The 21,550-nt window shown below is 35.1% G+C and overlaps 1 protein-coding gene across 16 annotated transcripts in view; it reads right to left on the bottom strand.

The window, feature by feature from the left end:
* SNTG2 (syntrophin gamma 2) overlaps positions 1 to 21,550 on the bottom strand; it is a 484,887-nt gene that overhangs the window by 29,122 nt on the left and 434,215 nt on the right. For 15 of the 16 annotated variants that reach the window (XM_077153049.1, XM_077153052.1, XM_077153057.1 and 12 more), the window contains 2 exons: positions 11,126 to 11,218; positions 5,257 to 5,367 (listed from right to left, as the gene is read on the bottom strand). The exons of the other annotated variant lie outside the window; for it this stretch is intronic. In XM_077153049.1, the coding sequence (XP_077009164.1) occupies positions 5,257 to 5,367; positions 11,126 to 11,218 (204 nt within the window). The remainder of the gene's footprint in view (positions 1 to 5,256; positions 5,368 to 11,125; positions 11,219 to 21,550) is intronic. 16 annotated transcript variants of the gene reach the window in all.

Raw genomic sequence — 21,550 nt, 5'->3', positions numbered from 1 at the left:
TGAAGTTATAGAAGAGTGGAATTTCAGTAAAATAATTATTTTTTAATAAATCAAGGTGTCAGTAGCACTCATGAAACCAATTCTTTATTTGTTTTATATTTTATGTCTCTCCCCCTATATTTTGCACATTGGAAAGTTAAAGGCTAGATCATATTTGTGTTTGCATCCCAACCGGTTGTCACATAAGAGATGCCTAAAAAATATTTGAAAGAGTGAAGAAAATTTAATTAGGTCACTTCCAACCCATGTGCCTTTTGTATTTGGTGTTAATGTACAGGCTTCACTTATTTTGGTAAGTTGAATTATGTACCCTAGCAAAAAAAAAATTCTTAACCTTAATCCATTCCTGTGATTGTGAACCATTATAATACAACCTTTAACAAATGTTATTTTTAGTCAATTTGCAGTCCAACAAATCAGATTGGGCTTTAATCCAGATTATTGGAGACCTGTATTAGCAGAATGAAATTCAGGGACAGAGAGGGGAAGTCACAGGAATAAGCTAAAGGGTAGCACAACCAGAGGAGAAAGGAGTAGACACCACCATGCGCATTGCCATGTGACGGAAAAGTCGAGGATCAAGGATCGCTGACAGCCAACCCCAGAATGCCACAGTGTTTAGGAGAAAGCATTGCCTTCTCACACCTTGATTTTGGGCTGCGTCTAGCCTCAAACAGTGAGGCAATAAATTCCCATTGTTTAAGACAACACATTTTATAGCATTTGTTTTAGCAGCCAGGAAACTAAGACATCCATAAACAGAGAATCAGAGTATTTGCGGTGACTTCCTATATTCTATTTTTAGTTTGTTTAGTCTGCATGTGTGTTAGCTTACATTTCTGAGGATTTCAGTCTTGGAGATTATTGAAATGCTAGCACTCTTGACTGTCCCCATTCCTGCTTGTTTCTACATTAGGCTTTTTCTAGTTCCAGAAAAAAAGAAAATGTATTCCTCAAGTGCAGACAAGATTTCCACTCATCTCTGAAAATAAATGGCAACATTTGATGGATTAACTCAATAACTATTTTACTGAAATTCCACTCTTCTGTAATTTCACTCAGATAAACATGAGACACATGAAAAAATATTACAATACCAGGACATACTTGCCAGGGGCCACTACTTTAAGAGTTGGAAACTCACGTCAACTAAAATTTTCATTTACTTTGAACATTATGGTTATATAGATACAGCCATGGTAGATTCAAAACTATAACCAAGATGCTCAGGGTAAGCAGCTACCTAATTTTTCTGGAATGGATCAATTTACCAGCCTGCTGGAGAAACACATTTAAAAAACCCACACAAACAGCTATATTTTTGGTTCAACTGCCTTGAGAATTGATAAGATTTAATTTAGAGAAGTATTTGGGAAAGGGGGGGTTACATTTCACGTGTTCCTTATTAATTTTGTATTTTGTTTTTTCATGTACATATCCATCTGCAACTGAGGAACATACGATAGTCTCTGGTTCATGCACACAAGAGATGCAAAATTCTCTATTTGATGACATTTTACCTTGTTCCTACTTCCTTCTCTGCACCATCTGGCTTCTTGAAATAGTTTTTCAGTACTACCAATTCAGTCATATCAATAATAAATGCTGCAGGTATCAACGCTCTTTGCAGAGAGAGCACAGCAGGCAAACTTCAGTTACAGAAATACTCCAAATTATTTCTACTCTCTAAGCCCTCAAATAGTTCTAAATATATACTTGTCCCCACATTCGATCTTCATCTTACCAAATCTGACACATATGACTGACTCTTTGATGTCAGTGGAATAATTTTCTGTGGAGTTAATCCTCACGATATAGATCATTGTACCATGAAAAATACATGTTATTTTTTTCTCCCAAAGATGTAATTATTATTTGTTACACTGAGCATTGCCTTCAATGACCAGTCTCTCTTTCAAGGATACCCATATGGAAATATCAGAAACATGTATGCAGCTGCATGTAATAACTGAATTATTTAAATATAACGAGAATAGGAAAAATGTTCTCATTAGAAACTGATACAAAATTTTATGAGCGTATGGGCAGTTCTTTCAATATGAATTTGTTTTTTCTTCATTAGTTTACTCATTTAAAAAAATGTATTAAGTGTAACTACTGCTCAAGTTAAAAATCTAACGTTGTCCTTTGAAGGTTCAGTCTAGAAACAGAAATGGAATATGTATCTTTGTATTTTACAATAAAGCTTTGCACTTTACATATATTTATGAATACTGAGAAGAGGGTAGTAAGAAACTTGGGGAAATTAAGAAAGGACACCAACTCCCCTTGTGACACACTCCAAATTTAGTCCTTATATTCTAATTAAAATGTACATAAATAAAACACAGTTTCAATTAAGCAGAACAGTATAAAGATAAATCCTTCACTTAGTAAAGTTTGTGTTCCCTGCATTTGCTGTTAGAAAAAAAAAGGCAAAAAAAAAATAAAAACAATTCATTTTAAAAAAAGGCCACAATCTCAAATTTTCAGTCACTAGAATCATTACAGAATCAGTCCAAATTCCTGAATTCTATTGCATTTTTGCAATAATGGATGATAACAATAAATGTCCCATTCCACAGTCCCAAGGCCTTGGAATCCTCTCTTGGATTCAAAGAGAAACTCAAGTCTTTTCATTATGCACTAATTACTAAGACACTGTTGTACATAAATATTCCAGAAAGACACTAAATGAAAATTTAAATAAAACTCATTATGTTTAGCATTCATTCAACTAGAAAATTCATTTAATAAGAACAGTGTTTTCTCCAAAAATCGTAGTTAACTGATTTATTAAGGTAATAAAATTTTCCTAATTATTTATTAAAACAAATCTTGCCTTATTTATTTAAATAATTTCCTGATTATTTATTAAGAACAAATATTTAAACTAGTTTTGATTCCAATTCAGAATTTAGTCCTGTGGGTTTGTTATTTCAGTCCTTCCTTAATTCCAGGAACTTTCATGGGCTCTAGATTCCAAGGTCATTTTCTAACTTTTTGCATATCTCACAAACCATAATAAAATCAGCATTTGAGCTTGTGAAGACACTTTCTTAAAATGGCCACCGCAGCACATGTGCTTTTTATCTATTGTTATATACATGCAGATCTATAGCTATATACAGGCCCTCTTGAAAAACAGGGCAAATTATTTTTATCCTAATTTGAGTCCTTCCTGCCATGGAGCTTTACTATATTTAAGCTTAATGAGCCCTCATTTACCTCCAAAGCCTTGGGAGGGGCCCTATGTCCTTATTTTACCTGCAATTAGTTAAGACTTCTCTTTTGATCTTGCTCCACAGTTTCCCCTCCAGTTGAGTTCCCTGCTGTGGGCTGGAATTAGAGAGGCATTGGGCATGTTTGGGATGTGGTGAAAGGGGAGAGCTGAGTTGGAGATATGTTTAGTTTGGGTTTGGTGGGGTGTATTTATGTTTCTTACTCATTTCCTTGTGTTATTAAGTTATTGTATCCGCAATTTTGATTTTTTTTTTCTTAAAGACATTCTGACAAATGGTTTAAGCTTCAAGCTCTGTAAATCCTGTATCTGTCCCTATGACCAACTACAAAGTTTTAGGGCTCCCTTTTTTTTTTTTTCATCAACTAAAAGTAGAAAACTGATAACAGTCTAAAAAAAGTGCCACAAAGAAATTAAGTCTGCTTCAAAACATATACACAAAAGATTAATGTAACACATGTCAAAAGTGTATGTTTTAGAGTATACAATGCCTCTACTCATTAGGACAGCTAACCAAAAGGTGATTTAATGTTAAAAAAGTAAATTAATCAAATAGCCTGTCAAAGAGATATATCAGAGGTCACATCTGCAGTCAGACTTTCCCAAAGCACATTCCCTGGAAGAAAGACTGGTGCTCTGGTGGAAGACATTAGAATAGCCTTCAATACTGAAAACATAAACAGCTTACTGGTGAATTGGTTTTCCAGAGGGTCTACCACATTTGAACTCAGAATGAAAGTAAGAGTTTCACAGGGCTTCAGCACAAAAAAGGTAAGGAACGCCTTTCCCGCCACAGCTCTCCCCAAGGAAAACTAAACCAAAGGAAAATAATTCTAATTCTACCCATGATGGACCCATCAATGCAAATAAAATATCACATTAAAATCACTTCAAGTTTCTCTCTCTTCTAGGATTCCTTCTTTGTTGGGGATTAAAACTTCCTGGACTTTGTTTGGGGCAATATGACTGAATAGTCAGCATTCTGTCCCAATGCAGGGATTCTACAGTCATGTTACAGCTACTGGTGCCAGACGTGATACAACTCGTGGTCCAACAGGCTTTGATGCAACTTATGGTCTGATGGATTTTTTTGGCGGGGAGCCATGGGCTAGGAATGGGCTAATATATATATATATTTTTTTGTGCATGGGCAGGCACTGGGCATCGAACTCAGGTCTCCAGCATGGCAGGCGAGAATTCTGCCACTGAGCCACCATCATACAGCCCAGGCCAACAGATTTTGATTTTATTAATCTCCTAAAATTAAGGACCTCAAACAATTCTGAACAATTTTGACTATACTCAAAAAGAGGTCATGAAACATTTCATTTAACTCAATAAAGAAGTTAAAATGGATGCTAAGACTTCTGATATATGTCATGTGTGATATGTTCCTGGATAAAGTTCATCAGAAAAAAATGCAGGCAAACTGTTGATAAACTGTTTCCAAACAATATTTGCTTATGGTTTTCCCTTTGGTTTTCTTTAAGGTAGTGCTTTGAGTTATGCCTAGGGTGGCTTTAGTTGCCATTATATTCAGTTTATTGAGAATCCATCAATACATAAAATACTGGGTGGGGGGGAATCAATTCCTGGGGAAAGTCAACTGACAGCTCAATGCAATGAATTTGAAAGCTCTGCCTAAGGATCTTTTGATTAAAAGAGCAGCTTTCTCACATTATTATAGAAAATTTATCACATCCTTAATGCAATTGCAAAAGCCTTCCTTTAAATTTTGACTTCTATTTTGAAATACTGATTTTCTGTTAAAACTTACTAAGAAACTTCTTACTTTTATTTAGTAGAATCAAATCATGTGTTTGATCACAATTTTAGAATATAAAAATCTCTAATAGGATACATAACTAGAGCTCTTCTGATATACTCGCAATCTGATTTTTATGACTCAGTTGTTTATTTAAGCATACATGGGTGGAATGGAAACTTTTATCTGCTGATCATCTAAATTTTACTGTTTGTGTGGTTGATTACGTGGGATAAACTATGTTCCCTACCTTCATCTCAATTTGTTTGGTGTCTAGATTCTGAAATAGCAGCTTTACTCGAGTTTTTCCATCATCTGAAGATCCCTTAAGCTGAGAGAATTTAAATCTCCAGAGCACATTCTGTAAAGGAATGAAATTAATTAGTGATTTAGAAACAAGCACTCATTTAACATCTATTAATAAATTAAATAATCTATAATCTATTTAAATAAATGTAGACATTTGCTTGAATATTTTATCTACATTTAACATGTAATAAATGGTCAGAATCTCTATCTTCTCATTCTTAGCCCTATGCAAAATGTCTTCTTCAAATCCCACCTAAGCCCAACCCCTACCTCCATCCAAGTCTTAGTAATTAGTTCTCATTTTATCAGTGCACATCAGTTTCCACTGTTTTATCTTTCAGTCCCACTTTTACCCTTATTGATTCTCTCTGTTTTTTTGTTGGGTTGTCCTGTCCATTGTCTAAAATTTCGTAAGACAGTTGTCTTTTTTTGCTTGGAAAACTAAAAAAAAAAAAAAAAAAAAAAATCCACCAGATGCTCAGTTCTTGCTGTATTATGTAACATGTCTAGTGGAGTGCAGATAAAATGAGAAACTTTAATCCTGACTGACATCAACCCCATCCACGGCTGTGCACAAATCCCTTAACCTGAGTTTCTCCTGATCCAAGTTGAAAAATGTAGATAATATTACTTTTCAATACTATTGCAGACATTACTTAATGTTTTCTAAGGTACTTTAAAAGATGAAATGTACTCAATAAATTCTTACTCTAGTAAAAAAAATGGCTGCAGTAAATAAAGATGTAATGGCCGCCTTTTATAAAAGATAGTCTTTAATTATTGACACTATTATGATAAAACAATCTCTTCCCAGTAAAATCCCAATATAAAAACAGAAAACATTTTTTTTAGCAAGCTGTAAGGGCTGACTTTCTTTTAAAAACATTTCTTTGAAATATTGAACATATTTTTCTCTAAGTGTCACACAATTAAGGGAAAAAAGGCAAAGGGTCTAAGGATAACGGGGGAAAGTTTCAAAAGCATTTTGATCTCATCTGATACCTTTGATCACTCCTTTTACACAGACCTCGAAATTATCGTCAACATTTTCTTCTGCTTTTATATTGAACCTCACAGTTGAATAGAGTCTCTGCATTTCGTGTCAAAGTATAAAACCATCTGCTCCTAGATTGGAGAAATTTAGCTGCCATAGGGCCTAAGAGAACAATACCTCCAACTCTTTTATCTTCACAAGGAGGAAGCTGAACCTAAGCCCACTCAGGCAGGACCTGGAGTCCAGACTCAAGGCATCAGGGTTCTTTCAGAATTAACACTATCAGAATCTATATAGAATTAGAATACACTGACATCACACTTCAACTACTACTTCTTGTGATAGTAAGTTACAGAGATGAAGCATATGTGTAAATTGTTGTTACTAGGAGAGGAAGATGGCCTTATGTGGGCCACTGGGACATTAAAATAAGCTAACAATAACAGAAGATTTGGAGGCTCTATTAACAACTATTGTTCCACTAATTATGTGTCTGCATTTCCCAAGAGCATGCTTCTACTCTCCAAATACAATATCCCATCCTTCCACATTCCGCCCTCTGAAAGTTACAAAAGAAGACTGTGGGTTTAGCCTCTTGGATTTAGTTAAAATAATCCAAATCTCACTTGCCTTTAAAATTATGCCCTATATAGCTTCCATTTGATGGATCTCTAATGTGTCATCATGAGAAGCTGGAGAAAACTTGGATGTCATATTTTTTACCAAAAATTTCTCACAAAATAGGCAATATCTAAACTACTCATTTCTCTGTGATCAACAATAATTCAGTATTTGATTTGCAAAAAGGAGGGTTCAAAAGTAGTCATCCCGTATTAGGGTAAAATAACCTAACTAATCAACATTTTACATAGTATAATAAAGAGCTGTTAAAATACACATAGAAACAAGAGATGCCTATATGAAGATGTTGTTCAAATAATTCAAAATGGTTCTCACAGAATTTCTGATAATCTCGCAAACAGTGGGGACAACCAAATCAACAGGCCAAGCCCTCGATCTTGGGGTTAGCCCCTATAAAACTTATTCCTGCAAAGGGATAGGCTACACCTACTTAAAATTAGGCCTAGTCACCCCCCAGAGAACTTCTTTTGTTGCTCAGATGTGGCCTTTCTAAGGCAACTCAGCAGGAGAACTAACTGCTCTCCCTCCTATGTGGGACATGACACCCTGGTGTAAATCTTCCTGGCAACGTGTGAAGAAATCCCAGGATAAACCAGGACCTGGCATCCAGGGATTGAGAAAGGCTTCTAGACCAAAAGAGGGAAGAAAGAAATGAGACAAAATAAAGTTTCAGTGGCTGAGAGATTTCAAACAGAGTCAAGAGATTATCCTGGGGGTTATTCTTATCCATTATATAGATATCCCTTTTTAGTTTCTGGTGTATTGGAGTGGCTAGAGGGAAGTACCTGAAATTGTTAAACTGTGTTCCAGTAGCCTTGATTCTTGAAGACGATTGTATAAAGATGTAACATCTTTACATGTGACTACGGGGTTGTGAAAACCTTGTGTCTGATGTTTCTTTCATCCAGCGTATGGACAAGTACGGATAAAAAAAATAAGGGGGACAAAAGTTAAAATAAATTGGGGAGATGGAAATACCAGTAATCAGTGAGAGCAAGGGGTAAAGTGTATGGGTAGGTGTGAATTTTTTCTTTTTATTTCTTTTTCTGGAATGATGCAATTTTCTAAAAAATGATCATGGTAATGAATACATAACTATGCGATGATATTGTGAGCTATTGAGTGTACATCATGTATGGAATGTATTTCTGTGAAGACTTAATAAAAACATTAAAAATAGTTCTCACAATTGAGTGCTTTAGGTATATTATCTTTTTCATACATTATTTTTAAACTGCGAACATCATGTGTTTAAAGATTTGAGAAAACTACAGAATTAGTTTAATTTGCTTCAAATTACATGCTAATTTCAAACTATAGTCCTTGTTAAGGGTGAAGTAAGACAAATCCTTTCATCAGCTTCTTAGAATGCAAGTTGAGGGAGAGTGATTTGGGCAAATCTGACAAGATGCTCCACACACAATGAGGGGATTGGCTGGGCAATGGGCAATATTCTCTTAACCCTTTAAGCTATGCCTCATGAACACGGCTATGGAAAAAACACTTCAGCAGAGAAACAGTTCCTCTTATAATCAGTAATTTTCAGGTTACTGATGCCATTTCTCCCTTTTCTCTTTCTGAACGTTTCTGTCATGTATCAAAAATGGTAAGTTTTCTAGAAAAAAAAACAACTTGCTACCTCCATGAAGGATGATAATTCTAAAATTCTAAACATTTTATCTAAAATATCAATATCTGAGCAACTGCTTCATTTCAAGATTTTGAGCCCTTCCGAAAAACATGACTGGGCCTTCCATTCCAACGTATAATAAGATGTTCACTCACTATTATGCTTCTTTGACAATCAAAAATAACAAAAGCTTTGATTTTTTTTTTTGTACACTGTATGGTAGGGTCGCATTTCATTATTTTTCCATGTGAGTATCCCGTTATTGCTGCACCATTTATTGATTTTTTTGTTTGTTTGATGATTTTTGGGAAGTATATGGGCAGGGAATTGAACCTGGATATCTTGCATGGCAGCTGAGAATTCTACCACTGAACTATCCTTGAACCCCCCAAAGCTCTGATTTTATGTTAAGCAATCTCCTGAAGTGAATCTGAATGGGCCAAAGAACTCATGATCAACCATATAGAGCCTAAAGGTTATTCTGATTTTTAATGTGACAATCTTGCAAGATAAAACATTTTTTCCATGGGTTTAGTAGTTAGAAAACATTCTTATAGTCAAATGTTTGTTATCAGAAATATGCTAATGTTTGTTTTATTTTTAAGATTACTGGCTATTTTTGTGATAACCACTGCTCACTTCCTTTGTAAAGAGTCTGAATTATTAAAATATTGACAACGGGAGATAATATTTGAATCCTTCATTGCTACAGCTCAATTAGCAGCCGCAAAAAAAACGTTTTGCGGTGCAAAAAGATGGGTGTCCTTTGTGACTAGAATAGAATTCTTATCTTTGTATTTTCCATTTGTAGGTGTGGAAAACATTCTTTTCCTCAGCACTCAGGCCAAGTTAGATCTTCACTTCTTCTCCTACAAGAAAGTAAATTCTTTTTCATTTTATTACCCCTAAACTGATCTTTTTGTTTGTCTGTATCAATCTTATCTCAACCCTATATGATTACTGGGCTCCGGCCTAATGAAGAAGCACAATGTCTTCTGAGGAACAACGGATGACAAGGCCAGCAACAACACATCAGTGAGGATTTTTATTAGTCGTCCTAAATATAGAAATACCATTTTACTCCTGTGTGGGGGGAATATCCAGATGGTAGACAGAAAATCTGGAATACAAGCTAACATTTAGAGATGAAGGCTAGCTTTCCAATATGTCTTCAAGTCGTTAAGTACTTATGAAAAAGTTTACTCTTATAAATTGACTGTTATATTGGATGGCAGATATGATATCCCTTTTTAATATTAATTTTATGCAACTACATTTTATTTTTATTATAAACATGTGTATTCTCCTACTGGAAAACATCTCAACAATCTTTCTGTAAGGAAATAAAATAAGAATGGCCATGATAAATTTTATGGTCACAAAATACTGCAAAGTAAGCCACCAGAGTTTCTCAATCTCTGTACTATACATATTTTGCACCTAATAATTCTTTGTCGTAGAGGGGTTGTCCTGTGCATTGTAGGATTTTAACCAAGGACAATGGTCTCATTCACTAGGTGATAGTTGCACCCTCAAGTTGTGACCCTCATAATGTCTGTACAGGGGCCAACTTGCCCCTGGTTGAGAACCACTAGTGTAAAAGTGTGGAAAAGAAGTGAAGGCGAATAGTGTCACTGCACAAGTGTTCATTGATTGGCTGGGTGCCATGATTAATTAATGGAGGAAAGTATCAGAAGATTTTAATACATAGCAGCTTAGAAGTAAACAAGTATGTGAAAATGAATGACAACTTTTAGGAGCTTTGAGAAAAGGTTTCAGTTATTCAAGGTAGACTTATGGCTCAATGCAAAATAAATAAGCTCACGCTGACACAAAGCACGGAAGTTGTACGAACAAGTAAATAGAGGTATTAGAAATTATGATGTACATTGAACTGAATGTGGTATAGTATTCCTCATGTCAAGACTTTCCATTACATTCATTCTTAATTAAAACAAATTAAATTTTAACAAATAATAAATGACAAACTTCTGGCCTTATGTTTGCAAAACATTTTCTTAACATATATGTACCCAATGAAAAACTCAGGTTTTGTGGAGGTACTGATGGTAATGGGTGTTATTCCCCATGATTTAAATTGGTACCTAGCTTTCCAGCAAACTCTGCTTTATATTCATGGAATCAGAAAAACTCAGTAAACACCATCAAGGGTAGATGTTATTTTACTGTTACTAAAAATGCTCAGGTTTTAAATAGTTAACATTTCTTTTCAAAATGTTTCTGTGTCATGGGGCTGTTTCTTGAGCTATAATGAGAAAAATCACATTGTACTCTTCCCACATTACCACACACTGATATAAATATTTTCATTAAATAATATTTAGTTGCCATCATTGCCTAGGTTCTAGGGCTTATGAATGTCTTGGGACATTGAACTATCAGAAAGAAGACAGTTGATGAACGCACAAATACACAAGCAATAGTTGTTGATTACTATCAGACATTTACAATGGTTAAATTCTATGAAATATAATTAAAAATACATCACCAAATGGGAGCATCAGCTATTGACTGGTTTCTTACCTTTGTCTTACTGTCAAAACAGGTGAATCCCAAAGCGAAATCCACTGTGAAACATAGCATTTCTCCTTGCCAGCTGCACATATATGTTTTGGACTAGAAAAAAGTATTAATTTTGAGAAAATGTTCTTTAGAAACATTTATGCTAATTAAGTAGTTGCAATATTTTCTGAATTTGGTCAAAATATACTTTTCAAAAAGTCCTAAGATGAAAACTTCATTCAAAAGGGTATTCTGAAACCATCAATTTGAATAGGGCAAAGATAACAGGAATTTTAAACACTTATTTTATGCCAGGTGATTAATGTATGGCATCCCACTGAATCTACACATGGTTCCCATTTGCTTGGACAAGAAAGTGGAAGCTCACATATACAATGACTTGCCCGCACATCTAACAAATGGGCAAAGGCAGAAGGGTAGCCCAAGCCTTACTCTTTTAAAGAATCATACTCTTTCTGCTGCACACATCGTCTCCCTGCACACTGCATCTATACGCCTAACCCTAGTGTCCTGAAAGAATGAAATGCAATCTCAATAATGTTTGTTAAATGACCCACAACTATCAAACATTTATATTGTCTCTTGTGCTGCTCCAATCTTCTTCCAAAGCCAATCAACTCTTGAATATTCTTTTAAATCTGTGCCTAATTCTTAATGAGATTGTCATCAACATGTTAGCTCTAACCCCTTAGAAAAGGAGAAGATAACAAATGAGCCAAGCAGTCCTAAGAGGAGAAAGGAAGCTATTTCATCTCTGCTTTAAACCCTCTTCCTTCTCTGTTATCCCTCCACATAGCCAACCTTCTTGATCCTTTAGATACCCTACACTTACAGTACCACCTAGAAGGTTCCCAGCCAATAGCAAGAAAATGGCAGGTGTTCACTAAATATTTTCTCAATTATTGGTATTTTGGGGATGAGGGTGGGGAAAATGGGTCTCAACCAAGAATTTAGAAAACATAAAACTAGTACTAGCTGGTTCCACTTGGTCAAAAATGATGAAATCTTTTAGAACATAACTCAGTATGAGAAATATTAATATTGCCAAAATTGGTGAGTAACTTTTAGTTAAAATTTACCTTATTCAATGATATTTCAAAGTCTTTGTGAATCAAAGTTTGCACAACTTAGGTTGGAAACTACTCAATTTCTGAAATATAAATCCAGTGACCACAAATTGTGAAACAGAAATATTCCAAAGGAACTGTTATATTTTACACAGACTAAGTAACAAGCATCATAAGATGTATAGAAATCATAAACATCATTTGATACATTTGGATGGCAAGTCGCACATATTATTTGGTAATTATAGCCTTTTATCTGCAAAATCAGAGGTAGTTTATGCAGAAAGATTGCATAGCATTTTTATAACCTCTAAAGCAGCTTACGATAGGGGAAAGAAAAGCCTTTAATCTAAGATATTTCCTGCTTCATAAAACCTCATTTTCAGAGTTGAATCAATCAATAGTCTTCCAGATACATAGAACATCTCTTCATTTGCATTTTTAGAATCCGGACAAAATACATTTTTGAATTTCAGAGTTTTCTTTAGTGCTGTAATTATTGTTATCACAAAATAGTGATATTATAGTACTTTATAAACACAGTACTTTCCATTTGGCTAAAGATGAAGTGAGGTAATTATTTTCATGCTCCTCTTAAACCCTTGATACCTTGGGAAAAACTCAAACTGGGCACATGCATTCCAAATATTTTGGGAGATATTTACTTTATAGTCCATTTCACATGTCAGAGAGTGCCTGAGGAGATTTTAAAATATATATACCTATAAGCTATTGTTTCTTAAAGACACCCTCATAAATTATTCAAGAAATGATTTAAATTTAGTAATTTAAAAATGTTCATGTCATTCATGGGGGGAATTTTCATGTAACTAATATACAAGAATTATTTGGAAAATGTCCAAGATATTGAAACTACAGAATAACTCACTGGAATAATATTTCATCTATTGATACAGTTAATTATGGGTAAAAGTTTTATGCAGAGCACTTAATGGTCTGAGGAGTGGAGAGATTTTCTGTCTTCTTATTCTATTTGTCCTTTGCATTTTAAACAGGAAATGCTCACCTGTTGTCCACAGCGGTAGGTATACAACAAAATTTTGGAATAGATTAATGCATCAGGGAAAAAGTACTAAGCACTCCTTATACAACTGAACAGGATTTAAAATATCTTGTCGGATATTTTAGGAATCTTTTGGTTGAAAAGATCAAGGTGCTCTTATTAGTAGAAACTTAAGAGTAAAATGGCTTTCAAGCTCAGCCACTGAAACAAAAGAAACCAAGAGCAGTAGCACAAAGCAATCAATTTTTATGGGAACTATCAAAAACCTAAAGCATAGAATTACCTGGGAAATTTAACAACAACAACAACTAAGGATATCAACAATTCAAACAGCTTTCTTTCTGTGTTGTGAACAGTAAGAGCAAAGATGGGCAGTTCTGCTGCTTAAGCATGATCTTACAGTTTTAAGAAATGTCAAACCAACTTAATCCCTTTTTATTTGCTCATTTCTATTAAAGAGAGTGGTCTTAAAATAGTAAACCATAAAAAACAAACAACATTAAAAGGGAACTGGAGTCCAATATAAGTGAGATAATAGTAAGCATGCATCTAACTCATTTAGTTCAAGTTTTATATTCCAGGTAAATTCTAATCCAGGTATGTTACAAATGCAAACCACATGTAAAACGGGGATGGATTTCGCCCTGGTCTACATCTCAGGGATATTGCAAGACTCAAGTGTGTACAATTGAGTACAATTGTCAGGCAATTATAAAAGTGAAATTATGTATTAGTACTTACCTTGCATCTGAAACTATGCAGAGAAATGGAGATACAGAAGTGAACTAAAAAGACAGGGTTCCTAGTCTCATGGAAATGACAGTTTACTTAGGGGGACAAACTTGGAAAAGAATAATCATTTTAAATAAATCAGTTCTGGGGAGGAGATGGACAAGGGACTATGTCAGCATGTAACAAGAAAAACCTAACATGATCTGGGAGCCACAGATGCCTTTGGGGGAATGGATGTTAAAACAGGGTCTGGAGAAAGGAGTTTGGAATCGGCTTGATAAAGCGAGAAACTTGGAGCAATCCAGACTGCCAGGGTGGAGGTTGTGGGAAAAAGAGAGGGTGCAGGGACAAATTAGGGACCACACCATGGAGGCCTCTGTAAGGCGATATTCAGAATTTAGGTTTAACTTAAAGCCAACGCAAAGCTTTGGAATAGTTTTAAATGATAAGTTAGCATTTTGATCTTTTTTTTTTTTTTTAAGATTGCACTGGCAGGAACATAGATGAGAGGGTCAAATGTGTTTTGAAAACTAAAGTGGTATACGAATGTATGAGACGAGCCTTTTTTTAAATTATAAACATTTCTTTATTGTAGAGATCTTAGAGTTCAGATAATCTAATATCTTCTGGGGCAGGACACCTTGAACTGAGAAAGTATCTAATTTCTTTGCCCAGATTCACAGAGTTTATTAGTGGAGACTAGACCAGAGCCTGATTTCCTTTCATAATTTCAGGGATTACCAGAGGCTCTGGCCCTGGAAAGCCGTTAAGTTGACAAAGTTCCTTTGCAATGTTACTCTTTCCCTAGTTCAGGTAGCAAGTCTTGTTCCCTTCTGTGCACCATCCCAAAGAATCAAAGACATCATCCTGTGCTAATGCCACACATAATGTGCTACTATTCGATTTTAAAGGTTTTAAAAACTGTTCATCAAAATAATTAAAGATATATAAACCCAATGACTTCATATGTAGAAACCATCATTTTCTAAATCCTGAAGATCTTGTTCTATGTTGTTTTTTTTTTCCGCATGGGAAGGCACCGGGAATAGAACCCGGGTCTCAGCATGGCAGGGAAGACTTCGGCCACTGAGCCACTGACGCACCACCAGCTCCTATGTTTTTGTCTAAGAATTTTATACTGTATATGTTACCTTTCAGTTCATGATCCATTTTCAGTTAATTTCTGGTTTAAGGTGTGCTGTTTAGGTCTATACTTACTCATTCCCACCAAGGGATGTCCAATTACTTCATCACCATTAGTTTAAAAAGCTATCTTTCCTCCACTGTATTACTTATGCAATCTGTCAAAAGTCAGTTGGGCAGATTTGCTTGGATCTATTTCTGGATTCTCTATTCCGGTTTATGTGGCTATCCCTTGATGAATAATACACAGTATTGACTACAGTGGTTACACATGAAGTTTTGAAATTGGGTAGCATTAGTTCTTGCACATTATTCTTCTTTATAACATGTTTTAAAATATATCTTAGTTCTTTCTCCTTTCCCTTTGTATAGAATACTCTTGCCTGTGCATATAAAACATCTCACTGGGATTTGGATAGGAAATACGTTAAATCTATATAACAATTTTCATGTAATTTACTGTTTGCTTTTCCAATCCATGAACATAGCATGCTTCTCCATTAAATTAAAACTTAAAAATTGTTTTTCATCAATGTTTTATAATTCTCAGCATACACATCTTGCATGTTTTGGTAGATTTATACTTAAGTATTTAATTTTTCAAAGATTGTGTAAATGGAAATGTATTTTTAATTTTGCTGTTCACATGTTCATTGCTAGTATACAGAAATACAATTGAGTTTTCTATGGTTATCTGTGTTTTGCAACACAGAACAATACTCATGTATTGTTCCTGGGAATTTTCTTTTTTGCAGATTCCTTGAAAACTTTTATGTAGACAATCATGTCATCTGCAAATAGGGACTGCTGTTTTTTCCTTTCTGCTTTAGATACCTTTTTAATTTCTTTTCCTTGCCTTACTGCACTGAATAGAACTTCCAGCCCTACATTGACTAAGATTAATGAGAGCAAATATTCTTGCTTTATTCTCATTCTTTGGTGGAAAGCATTAAGTCTGTCACCATTAAGTATAAAATGCTAGTTGCAGGTTTTCTGTAGATTCCCATTATAAAGTAGAGTAAGCATTTTTCTATTCCTATTTTTTTCTAATTTTTTCTTTTAAATAAACAATAAGAGAGAAAGTGCTGACTTGTGCAGCTAGGTCACTTTTGCCCCCAATCCATGAAGGCATAACTCCAACCTCCTGCCACAGCTCTATACATGCGCGCTAAGGGCCCCGTACCTTAGACCAGTGCACACCAGGGTTATGCCCCCCAGACCCAGGCACCTGTAAAACTATATCTTCCCTGGCCACTGGGTGCCCATGTTCACAAGCATCAGTGTAACATCCCCAACTTGAGCCCATACCTGCACTGAAACAAATCACCGTACTGAGTGCTCCGCACCATACCCTGCTCCCTGCTGTACAACCAACTCTCAAACACAAGGCCTTAGACTACTGAAAGAAATCAACTTCCAAAGTAAATCAATCAAGATATCTACATGCCATGAAGACAGCAGAAGATCACTAAGCATATTGCACTGCAGACAGATATAGCCCTGCCCAATGACCAAATTAAAACACCAGAGGAGGCACAGACATCAGAACAACTTATCAAAGATGTTTGTACAACTTTACTTAATAAAATAAGTGGGATAGCAAATAACGTAAAGGAGATCAAGAAGACAGTAGAAGAGCACAGAGAAATTTGAAAGAATAAATAGAAAAATAGCAAATATCACAGAGATTAAAGTCTCTGTTGACCAAATACAAAACATACTAGAGGTACACAACACCAGATTTGAAGAGTTAGAAGGAAGAATAAGTGATATAGAAGACAGGATAACTGACTTCAAAGACTCAAAAGAGTAAATGACAAAAAAGATGGAAAAAACTGAATGGATCTCAGGGAAATGATAGACAAAACAAAGTGCACAAATATAAGAATCATTGGTGTCTCAGAAGGAGAAGACAGGAATAAAGGGTTAGGAAGAGTAATTGAGGATATAATGAAGGAAAACTTCCTAACCCTCATAAAGAACATAAATATACAAGTCAAAGAAGTCCAATGAACTCCAAACAGAATAAATCCAAATAGGACTTCCCAAAGATACATAACTAATCAGTCTGTCAAATGTTGAAGAGAAATAGAATATTCTGAAAGTGGCAAGAGAAAAACAATCTATTACATACAAAGGAAACCAAATAAGACTGAGTTCAGACTACTCAACGAGCACCCTGGAACAAGAAGGCAGTGGTATGATATATTCGAGATCCTGAAAGAGAAAGACTTCCAGCCAAGAATTCTGTACCCAGTCAAATTGTTCTTCAAAACTGAGGGAGAGATTAAAATAATCTGTCAACAAGAGACCAGCCCTACAAGAAATGCTAAAAGGAGTTCTGCCGGCTGAGAAAAAAGACAGAAGAGGGAGGTCTGGAGGAGGGCACGGAATTGAAGGGTATGACTAATCGCAATTCAAAGAATACAAAGAGAAAGAGGGAAAAGAATACATAGATTTGACAAATAAAATAAAAAAAGATAAGATGGTGGATTCAAGAAATGCCTTTTCAGTAATAACTTAGAATGTTAATGGACTAAATTTACCAATTAAAAGATACAGATTGGCAGAATGGATTAAGAAACAATCCAGCTATATGCTGCTTACAAGAGACTCATCTTAGACACAAGGATACAAATAGATTGGACGTGAAAGGATGGAAAAGAGTTTCCACAAAAGTTGTAACCAAAAGAAAGCAGGAATAGCTATACTAATATCAGACAAAATAGACTTTAAATGTAAAGACATTATAAGAGACAAAGGAGGACACTAAATACTAATTAAAGTGTCAATTCTCCAAGAAGATATAACAATCATAAATGTTTATGCTCCCAATCAAGGAGCTCCAAAGTACATGAGAGAGATATTGGCAAAATCGATGGGAGATAGATGTTTCAATAACAATAGTAGGAGACTTCAATACACCACTCTCCTCTATAGATAGAACAAACAGGAGATCAACAAGGAAATAGAGAAGTTAAATAACTTGATAATTGAATTAGACCTAACAGACATATATAGGTCACTGCACCCCAAAACACAAAGATACACATTCCCTCTAGCCTCCTATATTCTGGAGCAGCTAGAAGGAAAAATCTGAGGATTGTATGGTAGCCCATGACAAACTGTGGGGTCTATCCTGTAATTACTTTTTGAAGAGTGCTTTGAAAGCTATTGTTTTTTTTATTTCTTTGCTCTGTATATATGTTATACTACACAATAAAAAAAGTTAAAAAAAAAGTGGTAGGGTCTTTGATATATTCCAGAGTAATTTGGACAGACAAAAAGTATTTGCAAAGTCCCTTTGGGGACTAGGGAGAAAGGAGGAAATATTAACCTTCCCCATCTGGGGAATTCCTGATATTCTTGCAAGTACTGTAGACAACAAGTTCAATAGGCTGAGCCCTCGATCTTGGGACTCACCCCCATGGAGCTTATTCCTGCAAAAGTGAGGCTAAGCCTACTGATAATTATGCCCAAGAGTGACTCCTGTGAGCCTCTTTTGTTGCTCAAATATGGCCTCTCTCTCTAAGCCAACCCGGCAGGGGAACTCACTGCCCTCTCCCCTTACATGGGACATGACTCCCAGGGCTGTAAATCTCCCTGGCAACAGGGACCTGACTCCTAGGGATAAGCTAGGACCCTGCATCATGGGATTGAGAAAGCCTTCCTGACCAAAAGGGGAAAGAGGGAAATGAGACAAAATAAAGGTTCAGTGACTGAGAGATTTCAAACAAAGTGGAGAGGTTATCCTGGAAGTTATTCTTACGCATTATATAGATATCCCTTTTTAGTTTATGGTGTATTGGAGTGGCTAGAGGGAAGTACCTGAAACTGTTGAACTGTGTTCCAGTAGTCTTGATTCTTAAAGAAGACTGTATAACTATATAACTTTTACAATGTGACTGTGTAGTTGTGAAAACCTTGTTTCTGATGCTCTTTTTATCCAGGGTATGGACAGATGAGTAAAAAAAAAATAAAATTAAAATAATAGGGGGAGAAAAAGGGTAAAAATTGGGTAGACTGAAATACTGTGAGTCAATGTGAGGGAGGCGTAAGGTGTATGGGATGTATAAGGATTTTTCTCTTTTATTTCTTTTTCTGGAGTGATGGAAATGTTTTAAAAATGATCATGGTGAAGAATACACAACTATTTGATGATATTATGAGCCACTGATTGTACGATATTTGTTGGATTGTACGTGTGTAGATATTTCTTAATAAAAATAGAGAAAACAAACAAACAAAATAAATAAATAAATAATAGGTGTTGGCATATATTCCATGGGCACTTGAAAAGAATAGCTATCCTGCTGTTGTTGGGTGGTGTGTTCCATAAAATATGATGATATTGGGTTCCTCTATAACTTTGCTCATGCCTTTATTTCTTCTATCAATCTTTGGAAGAGGGTGTTGAAGTCTCCAAATGTAATTGTGTATTTTTCCATTTATCCCTTCAGTTCTATCAGTTTTGCTTCACATATTTTGTGGTTTTATTATTCGATGCACACACATTTAGGATTGCTAAGTCTTCTTGGTTGATTGACCCATTATCAAGATGTAATGTTCCTTTCTGTCTCTGACAAATCTCTTTGATCTGAAGTCTATTTATCTGAGTAATATGACAACTCATGCTTTCCTTTGGTTAGTATTTTCATGACGTACTTTTTTCTGTCCTGTTACTTTCAACCTGCCTATACTGTTATATTTGGAGTGTGTTTACTGTAGATAGCATACAATGTGTAAATGTTTTTTTAAATCCACTTTGCCAGTCTATGTCTCTTAATTGTTATATTTAGACACATTTCCACTTAATATAATTATTGGTAGGTTAGGGCTTAAATCTGCCTTTTATTTTTTGTTTTCTCTATCATTTCTTCATTTTCCTTTTCCTATCTTGAAATGTGCATTACCTGAACATTTTTTAGCATTCCATTTTAATGTATCTATAGTGCTTTTGTGTGTGTGTGTGCATCTCTTTGTATAGCTACTTCTGGTGGTTGTTTAGGTGCATTTACAAAATATTACAGTTAATGGTATCATCAGTGGATCAGTTTGAGTGACGCATAATAACCTCACTTACCTTTACAAACACTTTACTCGTTCTCATTTATAATACCATTGATTTAATTATTCCCTTTAAATACCCTTAGAACCATACCAGATGGTGGAAAGTTTTAGCCTCAATCATGAAACATAATTTAAAAAACTCAAGAAATAAGGAAAGCTTATTGCATTAACTTTTGTTTTGCTTACCATGTTCTTTCTTCCTTTCTGATGTTTCAAGGTTCCTTTTTTACTTTTCTTATCATTTTCTTTCTATTAATATAAGTTGTTTTAGTAATTACTTTTAGTATACAAATTCTTCTAATTTTCCTTCATCAGAAATGCCTGATTTCCCCTTCCCTTCTGAAGAAAATTTTTGCTGGGTGTATGATTCTGTGTCAACAATTCTTTTCTTTCAGCAACTAAATATTATAACACTTCCTACTGAACTCCATGGTTTATAATAAGAAATCTGCTGCCATTTGAAATATGTTTCCCCAATATGTAATGTGACATTTTTCTCCTGCTGCTTTCAATATTATTACTTTGTCATCGGTTTTCAAACATTATTATGTGTCTTGTGAATTTATTTGGCTTTATCCTGTTTGAGGTTTGTGCAGCTTCTTGAATATGTAGATTTATGTCTCTTGCCAAATATGGGGAGTTTTCAGTCATTAATTCATCAGTTCATCTTTCAGCCCTGCCCTTTATCTCCTCTTCTTCTGGGACTCGTACGACATAAATATCAGATCTTCCGTAATAGTCCTAAAAGTCCCTGAAGTTCTGTTTATTCTTTTTTCAGTCTATTTCCTTTTTGTTGTTCAGACTGAGTAATTTCTATTGATCTATATTGAAGTTCACTGATTCTTTTCTTTGTCCTCTCCAACCTAATGCTGAGTTTATCTGCTGAGCATTTACTCTCAGTTATTTTTCAGTTCTAAAATTTTCATTTTGTTCTTGTTTATATCTTCTGACTCTGCTGAATTTTTCCTTTTCTTTTCCATTTGATTCAAGTGTGTTTTTAATTGCTTGTAGAAGCATTTTTATTATGGTTTCTTTATCTTTGTCAGATACTTCTAACATCCTGGTCATCTCAATGTTGAAATGTATTAATTGGCTTTTTCATTCTCATTTCATTCAGATGGAGGTTTTCTTGGTCTTTGGTATGATGAGTGATTTTTTCTAAAACCTGGATATTTTCATATTGTGTTATCAGGCTGATCTTACTTAAACCTTTTGATGCACCTGGATTTCACTGCAACTACTACAGCAGAACAACTGGGGGATAAGCCTTGATTCTGTTAGGTGGAAGCAGAAGTACATGATCTGCACTTAGTTGATACCTTAGGTGGGGGGCTTCTTATTACTGCTGGGCAGTGATGGGAGTTTCTGTTCCTATATGGCCTCTACTGA

This window comes from Tamandua tetradactyla, chromosome 3, assembly GCF_023851605.1.
Source record: "Tamandua tetradactyla isolate mTamTet1 chromosome 3, mTamTet1.pri, whole genome shotgun sequence".
NCBI classification, from domain to species: Eukaryota; Metazoa; Chordata; class Mammalia; order Pilosa; family Myrmecophagidae; genus Tamandua; species Tamandua tetradactyla.
The sequence above is the reverse complement of the archived record's forward strand: the minus strand, read 5'-3'. Positions and strand labels throughout refer to the sequence as shown.